At 40.1% G+C, this 20,498-nt stretch overlaps 1 protein-coding gene across 7 annotated transcripts in view; it reads left to right on the top strand.

Moving 5' to 3' along the window:
• Positions 1–20,498, top strand: part of slc49a4 (solute carrier family 49 member 4) — a 182,147-nt gene that overhangs the window by 31,820 nt on the left and 129,829 nt on the right. For all 7 annotated transcript variants that reach the window (XM_069934797.1, XM_069934801.1, XM_069934799.1 and 4 more), the window contains exons 2-4: positions 1,855–1,948; positions 10,620–10,888; positions 19,037–19,166. In XM_069934797.1, the coding sequence (XP_069790898.1) occupies positions 1,855–1,948; positions 10,620–10,888; positions 19,037–19,166 (493 nt within the window). The remainder of the gene's footprint in view (positions 1–1,854; positions 1,949–10,619; positions 10,889–19,036; positions 19,167–20,498) is intronic.

Genomic DNA, 20,498 nt, shown 5'->3' with positions numbered 1-20,498 from the left:
TGCCCCCTGTGCAACTGGATCATAGTTTTACTCATTGAAAGACCACCGTCAGTATGAATTGGAGCCAGGTATCCTCCTCACTGACTACTAGGACACAGGCACACCTCAAGGATGCATGCTTAGCCCACTGCTCTACTCACTATACATCCATGACTGTGTGGTTAGGCACACTTCCAAAGTTTTCTACAGTTTGCCAATGACACCATAGTTGTCAGTAGAATCACAAACAGCAATGAGGAAGTGAACAGCCGGGAGATAGATGAGCTGATTGAGTAGTGTCACACCAGCAATCTTGCACTCAACATTAGCAAAACCAAGGAAATGCTTGTGGACTAGGAGGAAGTCAGGAGAGCATGAACCAGTCCTCATTGAGGTCTCAGTAGTGGAGAGGGTCAAGAACTTCAAATTTCTTGGCGTCATCCTCTCTGAGGATCCGTGCTGGAGCTTCCAATGTCGATGCAATCACGAAGGCTTGCCAGCCGCTATCCTTTGTGAGATGTTTAATGAAATTTACTATGTTGGTGAAGAATCTCAAAGTACTACAGGTGTACCATGGAAAGTATTCTGACTGGTTGAATCACTGTCTGGTACAGATATGCTAACTCTCAGGACAAGAAAACTCTCCAGGGGTTAGTTAACTTGGCCTGCAACATCACGGGCCCAAGACCACTCCATCGAGGACATCTACAAGAGGTGGTGTCTTAAGAAAGCAGTTTCTCTTTTCAAGGACCTCCACCACCCAGGCCATGCCCCTTTCATTCTGCTACCATCGGGAGGGAAAAAGGTATAGGAGCCTAAAGATGAGCACTCAGTAGCACATGGACAGCTTCTTCCCTTCTGCCATCAAATTCCTAAATGATCAATGAACCAAAGACGCTGTCTTATTTTGACTCTTTGTGCACTATTTTTTTATCCATTTTTGTAAGGTTTGTACTGTGATGCTGCCACAAAACAATAAATTTTGTGACTTGTTCATGGCAATAAATTCTGATTTCAAGAAAGTTGAGGTGTTGGTGTGCAGTTACCATGATGTCCTGGCTCCAGGAAAGGTTGACTGAAATTTGGACTTCCAAGAATTTATTTAACTTGACGTCACAATGCTAACTAAAATTTGGTACACTTTGAACAATTCATTATTTATTTTGAATTTCACCATTGATTCTTGTGATCAGTTAAGAGAAGACATAGACTTAAAAGATTATTGCAGATGTCATATCCAAACTCTACTATTTGAACTACTGTGGACCTTGGCTTTGCTCTGTGCTTGTTCCATTGGTATGGTAACAATCCAGTAGCCAACCTTTAGCTTCTGGATCACTTGGTTAATGTTTTCCCTAGTCCCTTTGAACTCTCCTGGGACCTAATCCTTTTGTGTTCACTTTATACTTCCCAGCTGAAATGGTGAAAGTAGGCTTAACTTTGATATTTAAGAAAAATATGGATAGGTAAAAGAATAGGAAGCATATGTATGGAGGGCTATGGTCTGGTGCCGCTCAATGGGACTAGGTAGGATGATAGTTTGGCATGGATTAGATGGGCTGAAGGTCCCGTTTCTGTGCTGTCATTTTCTATGGTTCTGCAGTTTATTGGGAAATCTATAATAATACAAGATAACATCTAAAAGCAGTGAATTAAAACTGTGTTTGTGCATTAATACTAATAACGTTCATTAGTCCAAACATCCAACCCTAATGGGTTATTCAGGGGCTTGCTATTATTTCCATCAAGAGGACTTGTGGGAAATTTGGGAGAAGAATTCATTAACTTTATTTGAAAGTTCCTTGTGCTACTACTATGCTAGTATATTCTATTTTGTAGGAGTTTATTTTATTTTAAAATTTGCTTTCTCCACAGGCCTGAGGCTTACAGTGGTAATCACTGCCTTGCTAATGACAATTGGGACCTTACTGAGGTGTATTCCCATAAATAATCAATTAATCAAAAGATGGTAAGTTGATGTTAAGTGAGTAGTTCGCGTAAGATCATTTGTCAGCAACCTGGAGCTGATTTTATAGTAAACCAATATACAAATAGATGTAATAATGTTCCAAATCAATGCTATTGCATCAAAAAATCTAGTATGTTCCCATGCTGGTAAACTTCAGCATCATGTGGCTCAGAGGACACCAGTTTTGAAGAATTTCTTCTTAAAAAGTAAGAGCATTACAAGATTGAGTGCAAAACCAATGGTTGCCTGAAATTGTTCAGTAATTTTCAAGACATTGAATATTATACCATTGTGTTCTTGGATTTGACAGTCATTAAAAGGTCCTAGTAGTAAGTTATGTCCTTTAAAGGATTGTTTAATCGCAAGTACAGACATAATTGTCTTTATGGCTTGTCTAATGAGTCTATCAGTTGCTAATGTCCTAAGAGCTTTTTTGTTGGTCTGTCATAGGATTTTGAGTTTCTTGGAATAAAAAGAGATGCCTTTATTATTTACTTCTGATGTAGTTTAAATTGATCATATCCAATAGAATAAGGAAACTGTTTATCTGAGTGCTGAGGTTCCATACTTAAAGTCAATTCAATTTGAAACCTAATCATACCTCCAAATAGTTAAAGAATGATTAAAAATCTGTAGTGTCTTAATGTTTGCTTTTGTCACATTGAATTATATCTAATCTTAAATAAAGGCAATAATATTCCTTTTATCTGCATCAACCTAAATCTGCATTTTTTTGGTTAATACCATAATCGTCGATACCATATAACAGTCAGCCCGTCAGCCCCCCCCCCTTATTTTTTGCCACTGACTGCGCGTCCACTGGAGCTCCAGATGCCCTGCCCACTGGAAATCATGTTGCCTTGACAGCAGACCTTCGCCCTGCCTGCCCACCCACTGGAGCTTCCAAACCTCTGGTCGCTCGCCCATTCGAACACATGACCACAGATCCTCTCCCCAGCCACCCGCCCATCTGAGCTCTTGACACCGTATCTGCAGACTTGCCACCTGATCCCGGCCATCTGAGCTCCCAGTGCCATGAACAACACAGGTATTTACCAAGGTCAAAGGTTTAGCCTGTGTGAAAGTCAACCCCTGCTTTTTTGGCCTGAAAAAGTGGTCCAAAAATTTGACGATTACATGATTCAAGATTCAATCTATTGTCAAAGTAATAAAATAGTGTTGTATTACATGATTTTTTTTGGCCACTGGAAGGAATTGCCCAAGTCAGAGAGAGAAGCAAAAGAGAGTTCCCCCCCCACCCCTCCCCGAGTCACCGAGTATCCATAGATTCCCGTCCAGCACTTCCACAACCCCCGCAGCCATGCAGAGTCCAGTCCAAATCATTGGTGACCCAAGCTCCAGATCTGAATCTCCAACACTGTTAGGGACCCTCCAGTGCCCTTGACACCTCTTCCCATCCTGGTTCCGATATCTGATACCCATCCAGCCATTTTGAGCCAGTCTCCAGCAGTCCACAGCTCAGCAGCCCACAGCTTCCACGGGTTCCTCTCCTCAAGTTGCCATCAGTCCGCACTACTCCCTCAGCTGCAGAGCCCCCTCATTGGTTCGCAGCCATGGTCATGGTCTCCGCAGGTCATCTCCTCCATTTCTCCCTCTCAGATGGTGTGTGATCTTCCCGTCCTCTGGTGCTCTGCTCCAGTCCTCTGCTTCCCTGGAGTCTGCAGCCTCCCCCATGGCTGCTACCGATTAATAGGCGCCACCATTTTGGGCGCAGACCCACTGTTGTGGGATTTCAACTTAAACCACCGTCGGCTCCCTCAACAAGCCATTCAAAGCCGGAGGCAGTCGACCGGGCAACTGGACCCTGCAGGAGCGCTGCATCTCCTTTCCCTCATTTTCCGCTGGTCTGCCCCAGTGGCAGCACTCTCGTCTTCATATATATTGCCATCTAATATGAATGCATGTTGATAAATATATAGAGAAAGCAGATTTGTAGTGCAAGTTATTGTATATTATACAATTGCATTCTTGGATTTGACATTCATTAAAGGTTTTAAAGGATGTTTAATCTTGAGTACAGACGTGATTTATTTTATGGCTTGCCTAATGAGTCTAACAGTTACTATGTCCTAAGAGTTTTTTTTTTATTTAATTGAAGTTAACTACCTTGCATTTCTGTAATAACCACTGGGAATATCTACAAAATGCTGACTAGTGCATTTGGCAATGAGATATTTTTGATATCTAAAGAATATTATTTTTGAGGTTAATACATTGGATGAATTTTGTTCATTGTTGCTGAGTCTGAATCCTGGAACTTCTATTTCAAATGTACTACAGGTTTATCCACTGTCTTCACCAATGTGTTCTTGAGAATAGTTAGGGGTAGGCAGTAAATTATGACTTTGCTAGTGATGCCTATAAAATGTTAATAAAGTATTTAATACTATAACATAAAGAATTTTAATAGCATCAAATAGACAGCAAAAATTGCTCACATATAATTTAAAAATGGCTGTTAAATTTGGTGTTGGGAAGGGTGGGAGAAGTGATGAGAGACCTTAACTCTCAGATTGTGGCCTGGCCATACCTTTTATGACATCAGCCAGCATGGAGCTGTGGACTTGACTGATTTGATCCGAGCTGATGGTGATGCCTCAGCAGAAGGGGAGGCCATTGTTACAGCTTAACACTTTGGGAAGCCCTAAAAGGGGAAAAAGTTCTCTATGCAGTAGCAGAGCAAATTTTCTTTGAAAATATGCTACTTTGCCTATAAATAACTGGATTAGGGAGCGACTATTTGATCCAAGATAGCATTTGGCTTTGATCGACAAGCTCTTGTCAGGCTGGAGTGTGAGGGAATACTATCTGCACAGATGCAGCTCCAACATCCTTAGCTCAACAACATCTAGATGAAGTAACCCATCTGACTGAGAAATCCATGCACCACCTTAAACATTCTCAGTCATCACCTTGGGCACACTCTTGGCAGTACATGCCAGCTGCAAAATGCAGTGCTGAAACTCACAGGAGCTTTTTGAAATCCCCAAGCTGTGACCTCCACCATATAAGGGTAAGGGTAGAAAATACATGGAAATATCAGTGTATTCCATCCTGATAGTGTCACTGTTCCAGCAACATGACTCAGTGTGATTTGTAGAAACTGGCTACACACCTGCATGTTGAGAGTTCTTTGCCACAAACTGCAGGAGTTCAATAAGTTTGCTCACCGCCTCCACTTGAGGACGATTAGGAATGCCCAATAAATGTGTTCACTATCGGCAATGCTCACATCGGTCAACTGCCCTACCGAACTTATATCATCTTGCCTCAACTCCATTTTGTTACCCCGGTCCAGTTCCTTTCTATCTATATTCACAGTACCTCACACAACCTTAATCATTTCAACATTTTTCAGTTCGCTGAACTTGATTGCCTCATTTTCATCATGTATGCCCAGTCTATTTTTGCACCTCCATCCCCCATACTGAAGGTATCAAAGCCTTTTGTATCTTTCTCAATAACAGATACAACTAGACCCCCTCAACTGTAACCTTCCTCTGCCTGGCAGAAAGTGTGCTCGACCTCAACAACTTCTCCTTTGACTCATCCCACTTTCACCAAGTCAAATGGGTAGCTGTGGGTACATGCATGGGTTCCAGCTATGCATGTCTTTTTGTTGCCTATGTGGAGCAATCCATACTACAAAACCTACACAGGCAAGGCTCCTCAACCTTTCCTCTGTTACATTGTCTCCGACATGATGAGCTTATCAACTTTATCCACTTTGCTGATAATTTTCAACATCATCTTGAATTCACTTGGGCCATCTCTTGCTACACTCCCCATTTTTTGATCACTCTGTCTCCATCTTGGGAGAAAACTCTTGACAGATATTTTCTATAAACCTACCAACTCCCACAGTTACCTCAATTACAGCTCTTCCCACCCTGTCCCCTGCAAGGAATCTATTCCTTTCTCTCAATTCTTCTGCCTCTGATACATCTACTCCCAGGATGGGGTCTTCTGTTTCATAATATCCAAGATGACCTTCCAAGAATGTGCATCTCCTCTATTTCTCGCTCATTTGCCCTGGCCCCCTCTGCCCCGAAACTCAACAAGACAGGATTCCCCCTGTCCTTGCCTAACATCCCACTATCCTCCACATCCAAATATTATCCTCTGCAATTTTTGTCATCTGCAATGTGATCCCACAACAAGACACCTCTCCTCTCCCCTCTGCTTTCTGCAGGAACAACTCCCTCTGAGACTTCCTTATCAACTCATCCCTTCCCGCAAATTACTGGTATCCCCTCAGTACCTACCCCTGTGGTTACAAGAAATGCTACACTTGCCCCCACACCTCCTCCCGCACCACCATTCTGGTCCTAAACAGTCCTTCCAAATGAGGCTACACTTCACTTATTTGCAGGGGTCATCTACTGCATCTGGTGCTCCATTTGTGGTCTCCTCTACATTGAAGAGACTGGATGCAGACTGGGAGATCATTTCATTAAGCACCTCCCTCTGCTGTAATAGTAAGGATCTCCCAGAGGTCAACCATTTTAATTCCTCACTTCATTCTCACATGAATATGTCTGTTCATGGCCTCATGCACTGCCACACTGAGGCGACCTGCAAATTGGAGAAATCACACTTCCCATTTTGTCTGGGCACTCTCTAACCAGATGGCATTAACATTGATTTCTCCCTGTCTCTCTCTTTCCCTATACCTCTATCTCCTTTCCTCCAGCTCCCCACCCTCTTCCCTCTTCATTCAGAGAACAGCTCCTTCTCCATCACCTCAGCTTTTTTCTATTCTGCTCTCCTACCCATATCCACCTATGCTCTTCCCCTGGCTCTCCTTTTCTTCCCCTCACCACCCCCCCCCCCCAGCCTTTTTGTTTAGGCATTTGCCAACATTTTGCTCATACCTTGACAAAGGCCTTAGCCCTGAAATGTTGATTGCCCATTGCTTCCTATAGATGCTGTGTGACCTATTGAGTTTCTCCAGCACTTTTGTGTATTGCAATCACAGCAGAGTATCCTGTCCAACAGAATAAAATAAATCCAATGAAGGATGAAGGTTGTTAAAAGACATAACAAATTATTTCTGACACTTCAACATTTTGGAGGATAACTAAACAATCTATCCTTCCAATCTTTGAATATAGAACAGTACAGCACAGGAACAGACCCATCAGCCCATGTGTCTGTGCCAAACATGATGTCCAAATCAAACACGTGACACATATGCCACGCTCTTAATGTTCATGTATCTATCATGAAGCCTCTTAAATGTTACTATTATATCTGTCTCCACAATTACTGGAAGGTCATTCCTGGCAGCTTCCATTCTGTAATAATATTTGGCTCACACATCTCCATTAAACTCCTCCACCTCCACCCCATCACCTTAAACACATCCTTTGGCATGTGATACTTTTTTGCTCTGGGGATAAAGATTCCAAATATTTGCACTATCAATGAATCTTATGATTTTTGCACCTCTGGCTGATTCTGTGCTCTGAAATTCATTCCATAATTTCATGTATTGAATATGTGAGCATACACAATATGAACAGGCGTTCAAACCACATTATGTTGTTCCCACAATAGCATTTCCTGCTTTGCTTATCACATTTCTATCTTCTCCTTCTCTTCCTCCTCTACCATCACCCATTTCTGAAAGGAAAAAGTTTGCCTTATCTCCTTTTTTACTGGCTGTACAAATTTGGTCATTGCCAAAGATGAATATGCTTATAGTTACAATGGAAGTGCAATGAAGATTGACCAGACTGCTTCCGGCAGGCAGAAGCAGGCTTGCTGCAAGGGGTAAGATTGGGTCGGCAGCAAGCGAGAAAGTGAGAGTGCATCTCACTTTAGTTTACATTATTTTTGGGAGGCTCAACAAGGAGGAAGCTGAAAGAATGTTTCCTCTGGCTTAGAAGTATAAAGCCAATAATTGTAGACTCAGTACAAAGGGTAGGAATTTAAGGCCTTACATTTCTTCACAAACAGAGTGGTGAATCTTTGAATGTTTCTACCTTGGTAGGCTGTGTTACAAGTTCCTTCAAATTAGAACTGGATTAATTTTTGGATATTGAGAGATCAGCAGATGTGGAATGGTGCATGGAAATAGCATTAAAGTTCAACCCATAATCAATGAAGTGGATCAGTCTAAAAAGTCCAAATGATCACCTCCTGTTCCTCATGGGCAACCTCTCTTAAACTTTTCATTCTGTCATGAGAAATCATATTCTCCCATTCCACCCTGTCTTCACCTCAAGATCTTGCATGTGAAAATCAAATTCTACTCTTCTCAACTCCAACAGGTAAAAACCAAGCCTGTCCAACTTTTGCCCATGGGATCACTTGCCCATTACATGTATCAGTGTAAGAAACATTCACCAAACTGCTTCCAATATATTCACAACTTTCTTTACACAAGGACCATACTCCTACATAGAATTTTATATGTGGTCTCACCACTTCTTGTATAATTTAAGCGTGATGTAATGGTGCCACAGTTAGTGCAGCAGTTAACACAATGCAATAACAGTGTCAATGACCTAAGTTCAAATCCAATGCTATCTGTAAGGAGTTGGTATGTTTTCCTTGCGTAGGTTTTCTCCAGGTGTTCCGGTTTCCTCCCACTCTCCAAAACGTACAGGATTGGTAGGTTAATTGGTGTAATTGACCAGCACAGATTTCATGGGTTGGAAGGGCCTTCCACTTTGCCATATATTTTAATTTAAAACCTCACTACTTTTACATGATTACTTCTTTTAGCTTTCCTAATTGCTGCTGCTGTTTCCTTGTCTTTTGCAAATTATAGTCTAGAACAGCTATTCTCAACCTTTTTTTGGTTATGGCCCTCTTAGGACACTACTCAAAGTTTATGGGGTCCCTTGCCTGTGAAGAAGTAAAGTTTTGTTTTCATCTGTATTTCTCTCCTACTGACTGCTTAAAAAACAAAACATTTATGTTGAATGAGGTTAAAAGAAAACAAGGCTTTTATTTAAATCTGCTGTGGCTCCATTGAGAATGGCTGGTCTAGAACATGCAGATTCTTCTGCATGCATCCTTGGGTTAAAAGGAACTGATTTGTTGCTGTGAATTTAAAAATAATTAGATACTTTGTATTTTTTTAAACCCACCATTGAAAGGAATGGAAAATTATTTTAAAAATATTCTCCTGGTGTTTTTAGTTTATTAACTTGTCTGAATGAAAGAATGGCTAAGTTCTGCAGAAAAAAATCTACCTTGTGCTTCAGGTATTGTGAAAGTTGGCTCGGGCAGTTTTAATGGTATTGCACTGCAATAGATCAAGCAACTTGTGGTACTCACTGAGGCATATATATAAAGTCTGGTCCTGTTGCTTAGTTAGTTGATCTTTGCAAAGTGGCCCGCAGAGCTGGGGGCTTCGAATATTTTGGTTGGTGCAATCTCTACCTTGGATGTCTAAATAAGAGACATGTCTTTATGTGCCATGTATGCACTCTCTGCTGGAAATAAAAAAAAAACTGCCTTCATTTTTATCAGTAGATTCTCAGCCCTTGATCTTGCTAAGAAGGTATCTGCATACAAGTACTTAATGCTAATTTTGACTTTAGGAATTTATTGTAGTGAGAAGTGACCTTTTCTTGTGCAAGTGTATTCAGTTACTTGCATTTTAACTGCTGCAGGGATGTAAAGCAGAAATTAAACATCACTTGGCAAGTGTGCATTTTCACAGGCCACTTTGTCACACCATATCATGCCTTGCCTGTGTCAGTGACCACAAACTGGATCTGTCATACTTGTCTAATCCAGAAGCCAATTTGCCTTATTAAAAATAGAGTTTCCAAAGGATTTACAGTGCTCTACATTTTTTCATTTCATTTTTTCTGTGGAAGACTTCTTACTATATTTTAAAAAGAAACTTATGAAGGAACGTTATTGATATCTGGAGTATGCTTTTCAGTGGTGTTGTGTTTGGTTGGATCCTTTGAAAGCTTTGTTAATGCTGAAGTAATGTACTGATTTGTCAACTTGTTGACTTCAAAGAATCATTAAGTTGCCATTTGGTGGAAACTTATAAAATTGCTACTGTTCCTGGCAACCAAGAATGGGTGAAACGTTTTAAACTGTTCTTGGCATTGTGCAAAACAATCTTCAGTAAAACCCCAGTATCTAGCACCTATGGGGATTGGTAGATGGCGGATAAGTGAATTTTCTGGTTGCTTGAGATTGTGTGTTTTGTGATTGGAGAGCTAACAGCAAGGTGCCCCAATTTTAAACCTCCATACTTTGTACCTATTTATTTTCTGCACTTTATTTTTGCTAGTTGCTTGAGGCTTCTAGTAGCTTGAATTCCGGATAACAGGTTTTACTGTTTTTTCCCAAAAAGGCTAATTAGTATTGCAAAGGTAGTTCCAACAAATAAATTTTATTGCTCTTGTGAACCATATCTTTATTGGTCTTTTCATTAACTATCAGAAATATAAAGACCTTACATAAAATACTAGACATTCTTTTCAGACAACCTTGCTGATGTGCAGAATTTTGTACTGCTTCTGGATAATGGATAATTTTAAAGTACACTGTAAAGCTGACTTATTTTTCCACAATTTTAAAAACAAATTAAAATTAATTTTGTATTGAAAATGATTTCATCAGCAGATGTTGGCATCTATTTTCTTTGGTAATTTGTCTATTCTATTTCCAGGTTGATCCACACAGGGCAGTTGTTTAATGGATTGGCTGGTCCCGTTGTTGTGAATGCTCCTCCATTTCTTTCAACTACCTGGTTTGCACCTGATGAGAGGGCGACAGCCACTGCCATTGCATCACTGTTCAACTACTTTGGAGGGGCTTGCGCTTTTTTGGTGGGACCATTGGTAGTTCCAGCACCTAATGGAACAACACCTCTGCTTACTGCCTCCAGTCATGGCACTGAATCCATAAAGGATCATATTCAAACATTGTTATATGCAGGTAAATAGCACAAAATATTTTTAAAATTGTAATTTTTGCCAGTATCTAGAAAAGACATTCTCAACCTCTTTTGTAACCTGTAGCCCCTTAGGACTGTGCTGAAAGTTTATGTGCCCTCTTCCCTATGAAGCAGTCAAGTTTAGTTGGTTTCTTCTATATAAATTTTTTTTTATGATTTCAGTCCATGTCCTCCCCTTAAATGTTGGGGTGGGGGGGTGGGGGGGGGGTGGCATAAAAGTAAATAAATACTCCGAGAAAATAGAAAAAATATCACCATCAAAAGAGACTTGAGGAAAAGCTTCATGGCACAAAGAGTTTGAATCTGGCAGTAGTAATGATACAGGTGATCTCATTGAAATGTACAAAATTCTAAGGACGGAGTTGTTTTCTCCTGGTTGTAGAATCCAGGAGTAGCTTTCATGGTTTTGCATTTTATCAATTAGAACTAGAATAAAGATGAATTTTTATATAAGCACAAAATGGAAAATGCCCTGTTCGTAAAATTCAGGCTAATTCATTCAGGCTAATTACTGCCCAATTAGTTTGCTGCCAATTATCAATAAAGTAATTGTACCCATTGTTGACAGTGCTATTGACCTCCAGTTGGTCACTGAGACCTGAGCTTTGGCTTTGACCAAGGCCTTTGAGCTGCAGACCTCATCATAGCCTTGGTCTAAACAATGGCCAAAGAGTTGAACTCTGGAGTTGAGGTTAACGACTGAACTTGTCATCAAGGTGGCATTTGACCAAGTGTTGGATTGACATACTCAGATTTTAAAAACTGGTTGTAATGGATTTGTGTTAATCTTTAGTTATAAAATATATGTTTCTTAGTAAAGTAAGTTAAAGAGTTAAATGTATTTCCAGATACACATTTGAACTAAGAGCAAGAGCTAATTTTCAGATTTGTCGCGTCTGGAAAAGCAAAGCCATAAAGCTGAAGTCATTCCTTAACTGAAAACTCAAATACTATGTGTGATTCTTAAAAAGCATTTTTGTGTTCATTCAGCATTATGCTGGCACCTATTTCAAAACTCATGTACCATTTGGATGACATGCAGACTTTACAGAGTTATATAATCACTTAAACAGAGATGAGGTCAGAAATTTGTGGATGTGAAGAGTAATGATACGTAAGTTGTGTTTTTGGACAGAAATTAAAGTGAAACAGTAGTGATGTCAGGTCGCATGATTTCAGAGAAACATAATGAAGAGAGAGACACTTTGAAACCAGAAGGAGAAATTGACCCTCTTGTGAAAGACATAGGGGTAAAACAGTAGTCTCTGGAGAGAGAACGAGATGTTGTTCTATATTGTGTTATCCTTATCATAGCTGAAACACATAAAGAAGTCACTTCCCTGTCTCTTTGAATAAGGAGGGCAGTTTCAGGATTGAAGATACTGTAGCCAGAAAAGATACTGTTGTGTACTTCATAACACTCAGGACAGATAAGAGGGAATTTGTGAAATCACTTGGAGGAAAAAAATATCTCTCAAAGACAACTCATCAAAAGACTTGTGAGTTTAAAGAGATCTGAAGACCATGTTTAAAAATGCTTCATAATTACTTCTGAACTGCAATTTAAAAAGATCCTCAAGTTCAACAAGATGTTTGAAAGTGGACTTTGAAAGCACACGCACACACACGTAGGTTTAAGATAGAGTTAAGTTTAGAGTTATGTTGTGGCAGCTCACCCACGTAGCGGGCGAACCAGTGCCAGCAGTCGTGGTTGAGTCCGCAGTCCGAGACGTTCTCGGGAGCTCTCATGCGGGGCAACATAACAGACACGAAATTGATGTCACCTGCCCCGCACAAGCGCTGAGACTAGCATGGATCTTTTAAGCACACGAGTTTGAATCAGTTGGTTTGAAACTACTTGATTCAGTGTGCTTCTTCCACTCATGCTCTGGCGCTCCAATGGCGTTTAGACCTGACGTGAACGACTCCAGCAATATAAACAATGTAAGTGACTCGACATTTCAAAATGCAGTTTCGCTTAAACTGCTAACTTTCTGGACCACTCAGCCCTTTGGAATAAAAATAGATCCAAATTTAAATAATTTATTTAAATTGAATTATTTACCATTTTAATAAAAATTGAGGATGATTTTTAAAAAAACTTTAATAGGATGGATAAATTGTATTAAGATTAATATTTTTCCAGGAATGCAATATTTATTTCAATCATTACCCATTCCTATACCAAATAAGTTTTTCCAAGAACAAAATAAAAATATAAGGAAATTTATTTGGAGAGATAAAATGCCAAGAGTAGCTCTGGAAAAGCTGACTTGGAAATTTGAACAAGGAGGATTAAGATTACCAAATTAAAAAAATTATTTTAAAGCAGCCCAATTAAGATTCTTGTCCTCCTGTTATCAAGTTGGAGATAAAAACAGCGTAGGTTCAGATTGAAAAGAATAAAATAGGAGAAATGAATTCAGAGCATTTTTCTGTGTTAATGGAACAATGAGTTATTGAAAAAAGACAGAAGTACTGATTTTAAAGCATTTGCTGAAGGTATGGAATGGAATCCATATGGAAAGAGGAATTAAAAATGATCAATTACCAAAGATGATGTTAAAACAAAATCAACTTACTTACTTTGAATAATTCTTTATTTGATACTTGGTACAGTAAAGGTATACAGAAGATAAAAGATTGTTTTTTTTAGGTTCCTTTATGACTTTTGTACAAATTAAAGAGAAATATGAAATAAAAAATAATACAAATTTTTCATATTATCAACTTAAATCATATTTAAAAGTGAAATTAGGTGTGAATCTATGACTTCCGGAACAAAGTCAATTTGAATATTTAATTACAGATACATTTTTTGAGAAATTTATTACTAATATGTGTATAAAATTACAAGATACTATGGGCGGAAAATAGAATTATAAATCAAAATAAAGATAGGAAAAAGATTTAAATATGGAAATTCAAGAAGAACTTTGGTCAAGGTTGTGCCAAGAGAGAGTAACAAATACAATTAATGTTAGATATCAAATGGTACAGTATAATTTTTTACATCATTTGCATTATACTCCAAATAAATTAAATGGACTTAACTCAAACATTTCTCATTAATGTTTTAGATGTAACAAGGAAGTAGTGAGATTTCGACATTCAGTTTTTCCCTGTGTTAAAGTGGAAACATTTTGGAAAGATTTGAACATATTATTAGGAGAAATTACGAAGATAAAAATACAAAAGGACCCGAGAATATATTTACTTGGTAATACATATGAAGCTGATATAAAATTGAAGTTAGATAAATATCAATTTTTGAGAATAGTGGTAGCAAAAAAATGTGGCAGTAATGTGGAAAACAGAAAATTTTATGATAGATGGAATACTGAAATACAAAATTGTATACCATTAGAAAAATTACTTATAGTTCAAGGAATCAGATTAGGAACTTTTATAAGATTTGGGAACCATATATGGAATTCGTTAACAAAAGTCCATCCACATCACCCACTCCTCTTAATTAATAATTAGAAGATACAAAATTACGTTGGGAAAATATGAATAGTCATTAATATATAGTTTAGGTGTTTTCTTTCTTTTTTGGGGGTAGGGGAGAAAAATTTAAAAATTGTTTAATCTTGTATTGAATAAGATTGTAATGTACTATTTAAATATAGTTGAATAATTGTTATTGATACAAGTGATAAATAAAACTTTCAAAAAAGAAGTCCCTCTCCACTCAGATGATATCCCAAAGACGGCCATCATAACCCTGTTCGGCCTTTTCGAATTTCTTAATGTGCCATTCGGCCTCAAGGACGCAGCCAGACTTTCCAACACCTCATAGACGCAGTAGGGCAGGATTTGGACTTTCTGTTCATCTACCTGAATTATATCCTGGTAGCCAGCCGCTCTCACCAGGAAAACCTAGCACACCTGCGCCTACGCTGCCTCTGCCTCAGTGACTGTGGTGAACCTCGCCGAGTACCAGTTCGGCCTACCCACCATTGACTTCTTAGTGCACCGAACAGCAGTCACTGTACAATGCCTTGAGGACGTACCAATTGGGCCCAGAAGTACCAAACTCCTGTGCAACACTTCCATCAGACAACCTCAGTCCTTTGTACCGACCATTTGGAAGCACCGGATCTGTGACACCTTGCACTGGTTAGCCCATCCTTCCATCTGGGCGACACCCAGCTAATTGCAGATCACTTCATGTGGTATGGCCTTCACAAGCAGGTCGACCACTGGGCCAGGACATGCACACAATGCCAGACCTCCAAGGTCCAGAGGCTCTTGAAGGCACCTCTGCAACTTTTCAAGCCAACACACAAGAGGTTCAAGCATGTGCACATGGACATTGTTGGCTCACTACCTGTCTTGCGTGGAGAAAGGGACCTATTTACAATGGTGGACAGGCTCACAAGGTGGCTGGAAACCTTCCCAATCACGGAAGTGTTGGCAGAGATATGTATCAGGATGCTGATCGCAACCTGGGTGGCAAGGTTCGAGATCCACGCCCACATCACCTCTGTTCTGTGATCAGCAGCAGTGCAGCTACTAGGAATCCAGCTCCACCAGATGACTGTGTACTGCCCTCAATCGATCAGTCTGATGGAATGTTTCCACAGGCACTTAAAGTCAGCCCTGATGCACACATCCATAGGGCCCAACTGGATAGACAAACTCCCCTGGGTGCTACTGGGAATCCACAGTCCCCAAGTAAGATCTGGCAGCGTCATCCGCCGAATTAATTTACGGCACACCGCTCACAGTACCTGGTGAATTCGTGCCCACACCCCGTGGCCAAGAGGACACACCACCAAAGGTCCTGATCAGACTTTGGGAGAGACTTGGAACACTGGCTCCGGTGCCAACGCCCCACCACGGGGCAAGACCCTCTTTTGTTCCCAAAGACCTGCAGCAGAGTGAGTAAATGTTCGTCTGCCAAGGAGTGCACAGACCACCCCTACAACGGCCATATGAAGGACCCTTGTTCGTGGTACGTCATAACATGGCAACTTGTTTTGGATGTGGGTGGCCGGGTGGAGACATTTACCATTGACTACCTCAAGCCAGCACACCTAGACATTGAGCACCCAGTCGTGGTCCCACCAGTCAAGAGGCGAGGGTGGCTGTGTAAAACAAACAGTGTACGGAGTATGGTTTCACCACCTCCTATCGCCAGTTCTTGTGGGGGGGGGGGGTTCATGTGGCATCTCAACCATGTGACAGGCGAACCAGCAGTCGCTGTCGAGTTCACAGTCAGACGTATTCAGGAGCTCTCAGTGCGGGGAAAAACAATGGATAGGAATTTGACATCACTTACGTCCCGCACGAACTCTGAGACTGCTGGGACCAGCATGGACCTTTTAAGCACACAAGTTTGAATCAGTAAATCAGTTGGTTTGAAATTCTATTAGACTCAACGTGTTTCTTCCACTCGCGTTGGAAAAAGCAAGTGAGTATTCTTTGTTTGTAAACTGTTATGAAGCAGTGCAGCTACAAGTGGTGATCCCGTGAGTTCCTAGTACCTTCTAATTTAAAATGGATAGTGATGAGGATTAACCCCTTACAGGAGTAGTTGGGGAGGTCAATCTGAAGATTCTCCCCACCACCTTTTTTTTAAATTAATACCAGTATAGTTGACGATTCTTGAAACATGCTTCTCTATCCTTGGAGTGACAAGTCAGAGGATGAAGTAAGGTTTACTTGTGGAGAGTCTTCCAGAGCAGATTGCCTATGAAATGGAGGATGTCTTGGTTGATCCAGATGGTAATCTCCCATATGTCATGCTTAAGATGGCTATTCTGCAGTGTACTTAACCATCTTCGGAGACTCAAGTTGCTCAATTACAAGCTGATAACAGCTAGGCAATAGGGAACCATTACAGTTGTTGAGGAGGTGACGCAGGCTAGCTGGAACGGAACCTGTCAGAGAAGGGGTAATTGCAAGACTAGGAGAGTGATTACATCAGGATTGCTCGGGTGACAGTGATCTAATGAGAAGGCCAGAGGGGTGTGGCTGGGTGGTGTTTGGGACCTTGATGAAGGGCTCAAGCCCGAACCATTGTTCATAAAGTACACTGTTTGACTTGCTGAGTTTCAACAGCATTTTTACTTCAGACATGGTGTCTGCAGATATTTATGTTTTACTGATGATTGTGGTTGTCAAATGACAATTATGTCAGGTCAGGGACATCAGTGAAGCTTCTCAGGATGATGTCCTGAGCATTAGAATTGTGGAGGTGTGCAATAAGTGAAGTATAATCTTATTCAATACAAGATTAAACAATTTTTATTCTGGTATAGGCTGGTAAGTGGCAAATTTCATTCATGCCTCAAAAGTGGCAGGCACTGGCTATCTCCTCCTTTGAGATTCAGTGGCATTACCATCACCAAGTTTCTCTGCCATCACAATATCCTGCTGGTTGACCAGAAGCTAAGTACTGTAAATGCCATGACCTCAGTAGCAGGACAGGGGCTGGGTTCCTGTGGCAAGTGACTCACCTCCTGATAATGCAAAATCTTTTCAACATCCCTGTGGCACACGAACGATAGAATGCCTTCCATTGATAAAATCAGGGTAGTGCTATGAGCTCTCAGGAATCTTGATGCCATTCATGGAAGAAAAGACAGCTTGATTGGAACTCCATCAACCTCTGTAAAGATTCATCCCCTCCACAATTGGTATAGTCTGGTTGTAGAGCCTACCATCTAGAAAATACACTTCCCAAGACTATTTTGACAGCAGGAAGGACAGAAGGAGAAAAAAAAAATAAGCTCAACTGAACAGCAGTGCCTGCATTTTCCCTCCATGTTGCACACCATCCTGATTTGGAAATTCAGCATGGATCCTTTTTTTCTTTACTGGATTTGGCACTTATGATGATGACTATGCCCATTGCATTTAATTTCAGTCTAACTTTACCTCTCTTTCTCTTGTGACCCTGCAACAGGTTTAGTGAATCCAATCCAGCATGAACCTTTGTAAATCCAAGTATCTACCAAAGCCAGTATTGGAGCAGTCACCCAGTGGCAACTTAGTTTAATTTAAACAATTCGACTGGCTGGAAAGGAATGTGTTCAGCTTAGCAACCAGCCCTTTTCCCCCCCTGTTGAACTGGTGTGTTGTGCATTGTATTCTCTTTAATGTTAAAAACTTCTTTGTATTGTCTATTCTAAAGTCGCAATTCTATTAAAACTGTCACATTTTTGAAACGCATCCATCCGTCCCCTTGCTATGCATTTTCCTCATGCCAAAATCTGCACTCTGTCTGAAATCCTAATGGGGAAATTAAACATTTGATTAATGTACAGCCCTTTAAGTGTCCACTTCGGTAGAGCAAGAGAATCACAACCGAAATGTCATTCATTTAAATTGGGTCTCTCTAATCAGCTAACAGAATTCTTGGAATAGTGCCATTCTCCTTTTGAATCTCTCTCTATTTTAAAAGGGAAGTAAGTGGTAAAGACAGAAAACTGACCGAGTTGCCAAGACCAATCATGGATGGTTGTTGAAAAGATGAATGCTGCTGAAGCAATATCGTTGAGGCATATGGGGTTATTCTCTCAGCACTTTTCTCAGAAACCTGCCTGATGCCTGGGTTTGAAATTTGAGCTGATAAAATTAAATTGGGTAGTGGTGGTGGAGGGGCAGAGGAGAAAGTTTTGCAGTTGGTTTTTTTGATTTCATAAAGAGAGTTCCCTCACATCATGAGTGTTAGCTGTTAACACCATTCAAAAATCGTTATCATCCCTAATTCTAAAACTTTAAAATACAAATTTTCACAATGAGATTTCATTACTGCTTCATATTATTCTGGGAGTGAAGGTTTATGGTGGCTAAGCAGAAATGTAATTTCTATTGTAAAGCAAATAAGTTACTTTTAACAAAAAAGATTCCCAAGAATATTTTGACCATCAGTTTGACTGGGTAAACCATCTTTTTACAAGTGTTTCTGTTATAATTTATAGTGGATCTAAGGTGGTTTCATTTGAATAATGGATGAAGCAGGAGAATACTTTCTCAGCAGAATATTTACAAAAATGTGTCAGAATGCAAATGCGTTGGTGTGCTTATTGCTTATTTTACCATTTGGGTCTTTTTTCCATGAGAAAGGATTTTTTTCAATTTATTTTGAATTGCTCAGACTTGTTTTCCTTTCTCAGAATTTGCTCTGACTTTTTTGCTGTGTGCCATTGTGATCGCCTGCTTCCCATCCCATCCTCCTCTACCACCCAGCATAGCTGCTGCAAGCCAGAGGCTGAACTATAGAACCAGCATCTGCAGACTTCTTGGGTGAGTTTGCTCTCCATTGTATCAGATAATTTACATTTGGCAGTGCAGCTTTTGTACGGAGAATTCTGGTGCCCAAGACATCATCTCATCCCAAGATCGTGATGCTGTACAGAGCTTTGGTGCCAAGCAATTGAAGCAGAATAACTTTATTCACAAACTAATACCAACAGTTGGGAAAAGTTATTCCTTGGGTCACCAAGTACATTGGCTAAAGTGTCCTTTGTTGGATACATTTTGAACCTCTTTGGCTAATTATTTACATGCACCTTGAAGAAGGGCTCAGACCTGAATGTCAGTTATTTATCTTTACCTCCTATGGACGCTGCAAGACCGGCTGAGTTCCTCCAGCATTTCTGTTTTGGCTATGCTAGTCTTGAAGAATATGAAATTGAATATTTAAGTGAAAACCAGACTGAATGGCTTTAACATGGATTTCATCGTCGGTAAAGTTGGTGGTTCTAATCTTCTGATTGTTTAGATGCACTGCAGCTTCGGAGTTTGCTTCTAATTGGAGTAAATCGTGGGTACAATATTCAGCTAGAAAGAGAATCTAATTAAATGGAAAGGTGTAGAATTTTAATTTTTAAATTTGGACATACAGCATGGTAACAGACCCATTTGCCCACAAGCCCATGTGTATAATTTACCTACACCTTCAGTACATTTTTGAATAGTGGAGGAAATCCACACAGATAGGGGGAGAATGTACAAACTTCTAACAGGCAGAAAGGGGTTTGAACCCAAGTCACTGCTCTATAACAGCATTGCATTAACTGTGCCAAGTCGGACAGAATCCCTGACATGCTCTAACAAGCTCCATCGCCTAGGTTCCCTTGGCATCAGGTGAAGCCCTCGCCCCAAATTGATGAACTGTTAAATCTGCTGTTGGATTAATATCTCTAAGCTTTCAAACCATGTACAATACATAGTAAAATAGATGTTTAAAATAAACTTGAACGCAATTAATAAAGAAATGAGTAGAACAGCAGACTTAAGTCAAAAAGAAATGCATCGATCTGTCGTCTATTAAAATGATTTGGGAAGCTTGATTGTGCCGAAGTTAACCTGCACATGTCTTCCAAGATCAACAAGGTTGAAGGAAGGGCTTGTTCCTGCCCCCCGGAGTCCTGAACTTTCCTCTGATTGAAGTAAAAGATCCAATTTTCAAGCAGAACATCTAACTTTTAAGTGGAAGAGTCACAGCAGAGAGTTTTTTGTGTACCATCTCCTTCAAGCGTTTTGCTCTTAAATCATTATCCATCTAAATTTTGTAATTTTTCACCCATATCATCCCAAAATATATTTTCCCTCTTTTGAATTACCTGGAAGAAT

Source organism: Narcine bancroftii, chromosome 4 (genome assembly GCF_036971445.1).
Source record: "Narcine bancroftii isolate sNarBan1 chromosome 4, sNarBan1.hap1, whole genome shotgun sequence".
Lineage (NCBI taxonomy): Eukaryota > Metazoa > Chordata > Chondrichthyes > Torpediniformes > Narcinidae > Narcine > Narcine bancroftii.
This window is presented reverse-complemented; position numbering and strand designations above follow the sequence as displayed.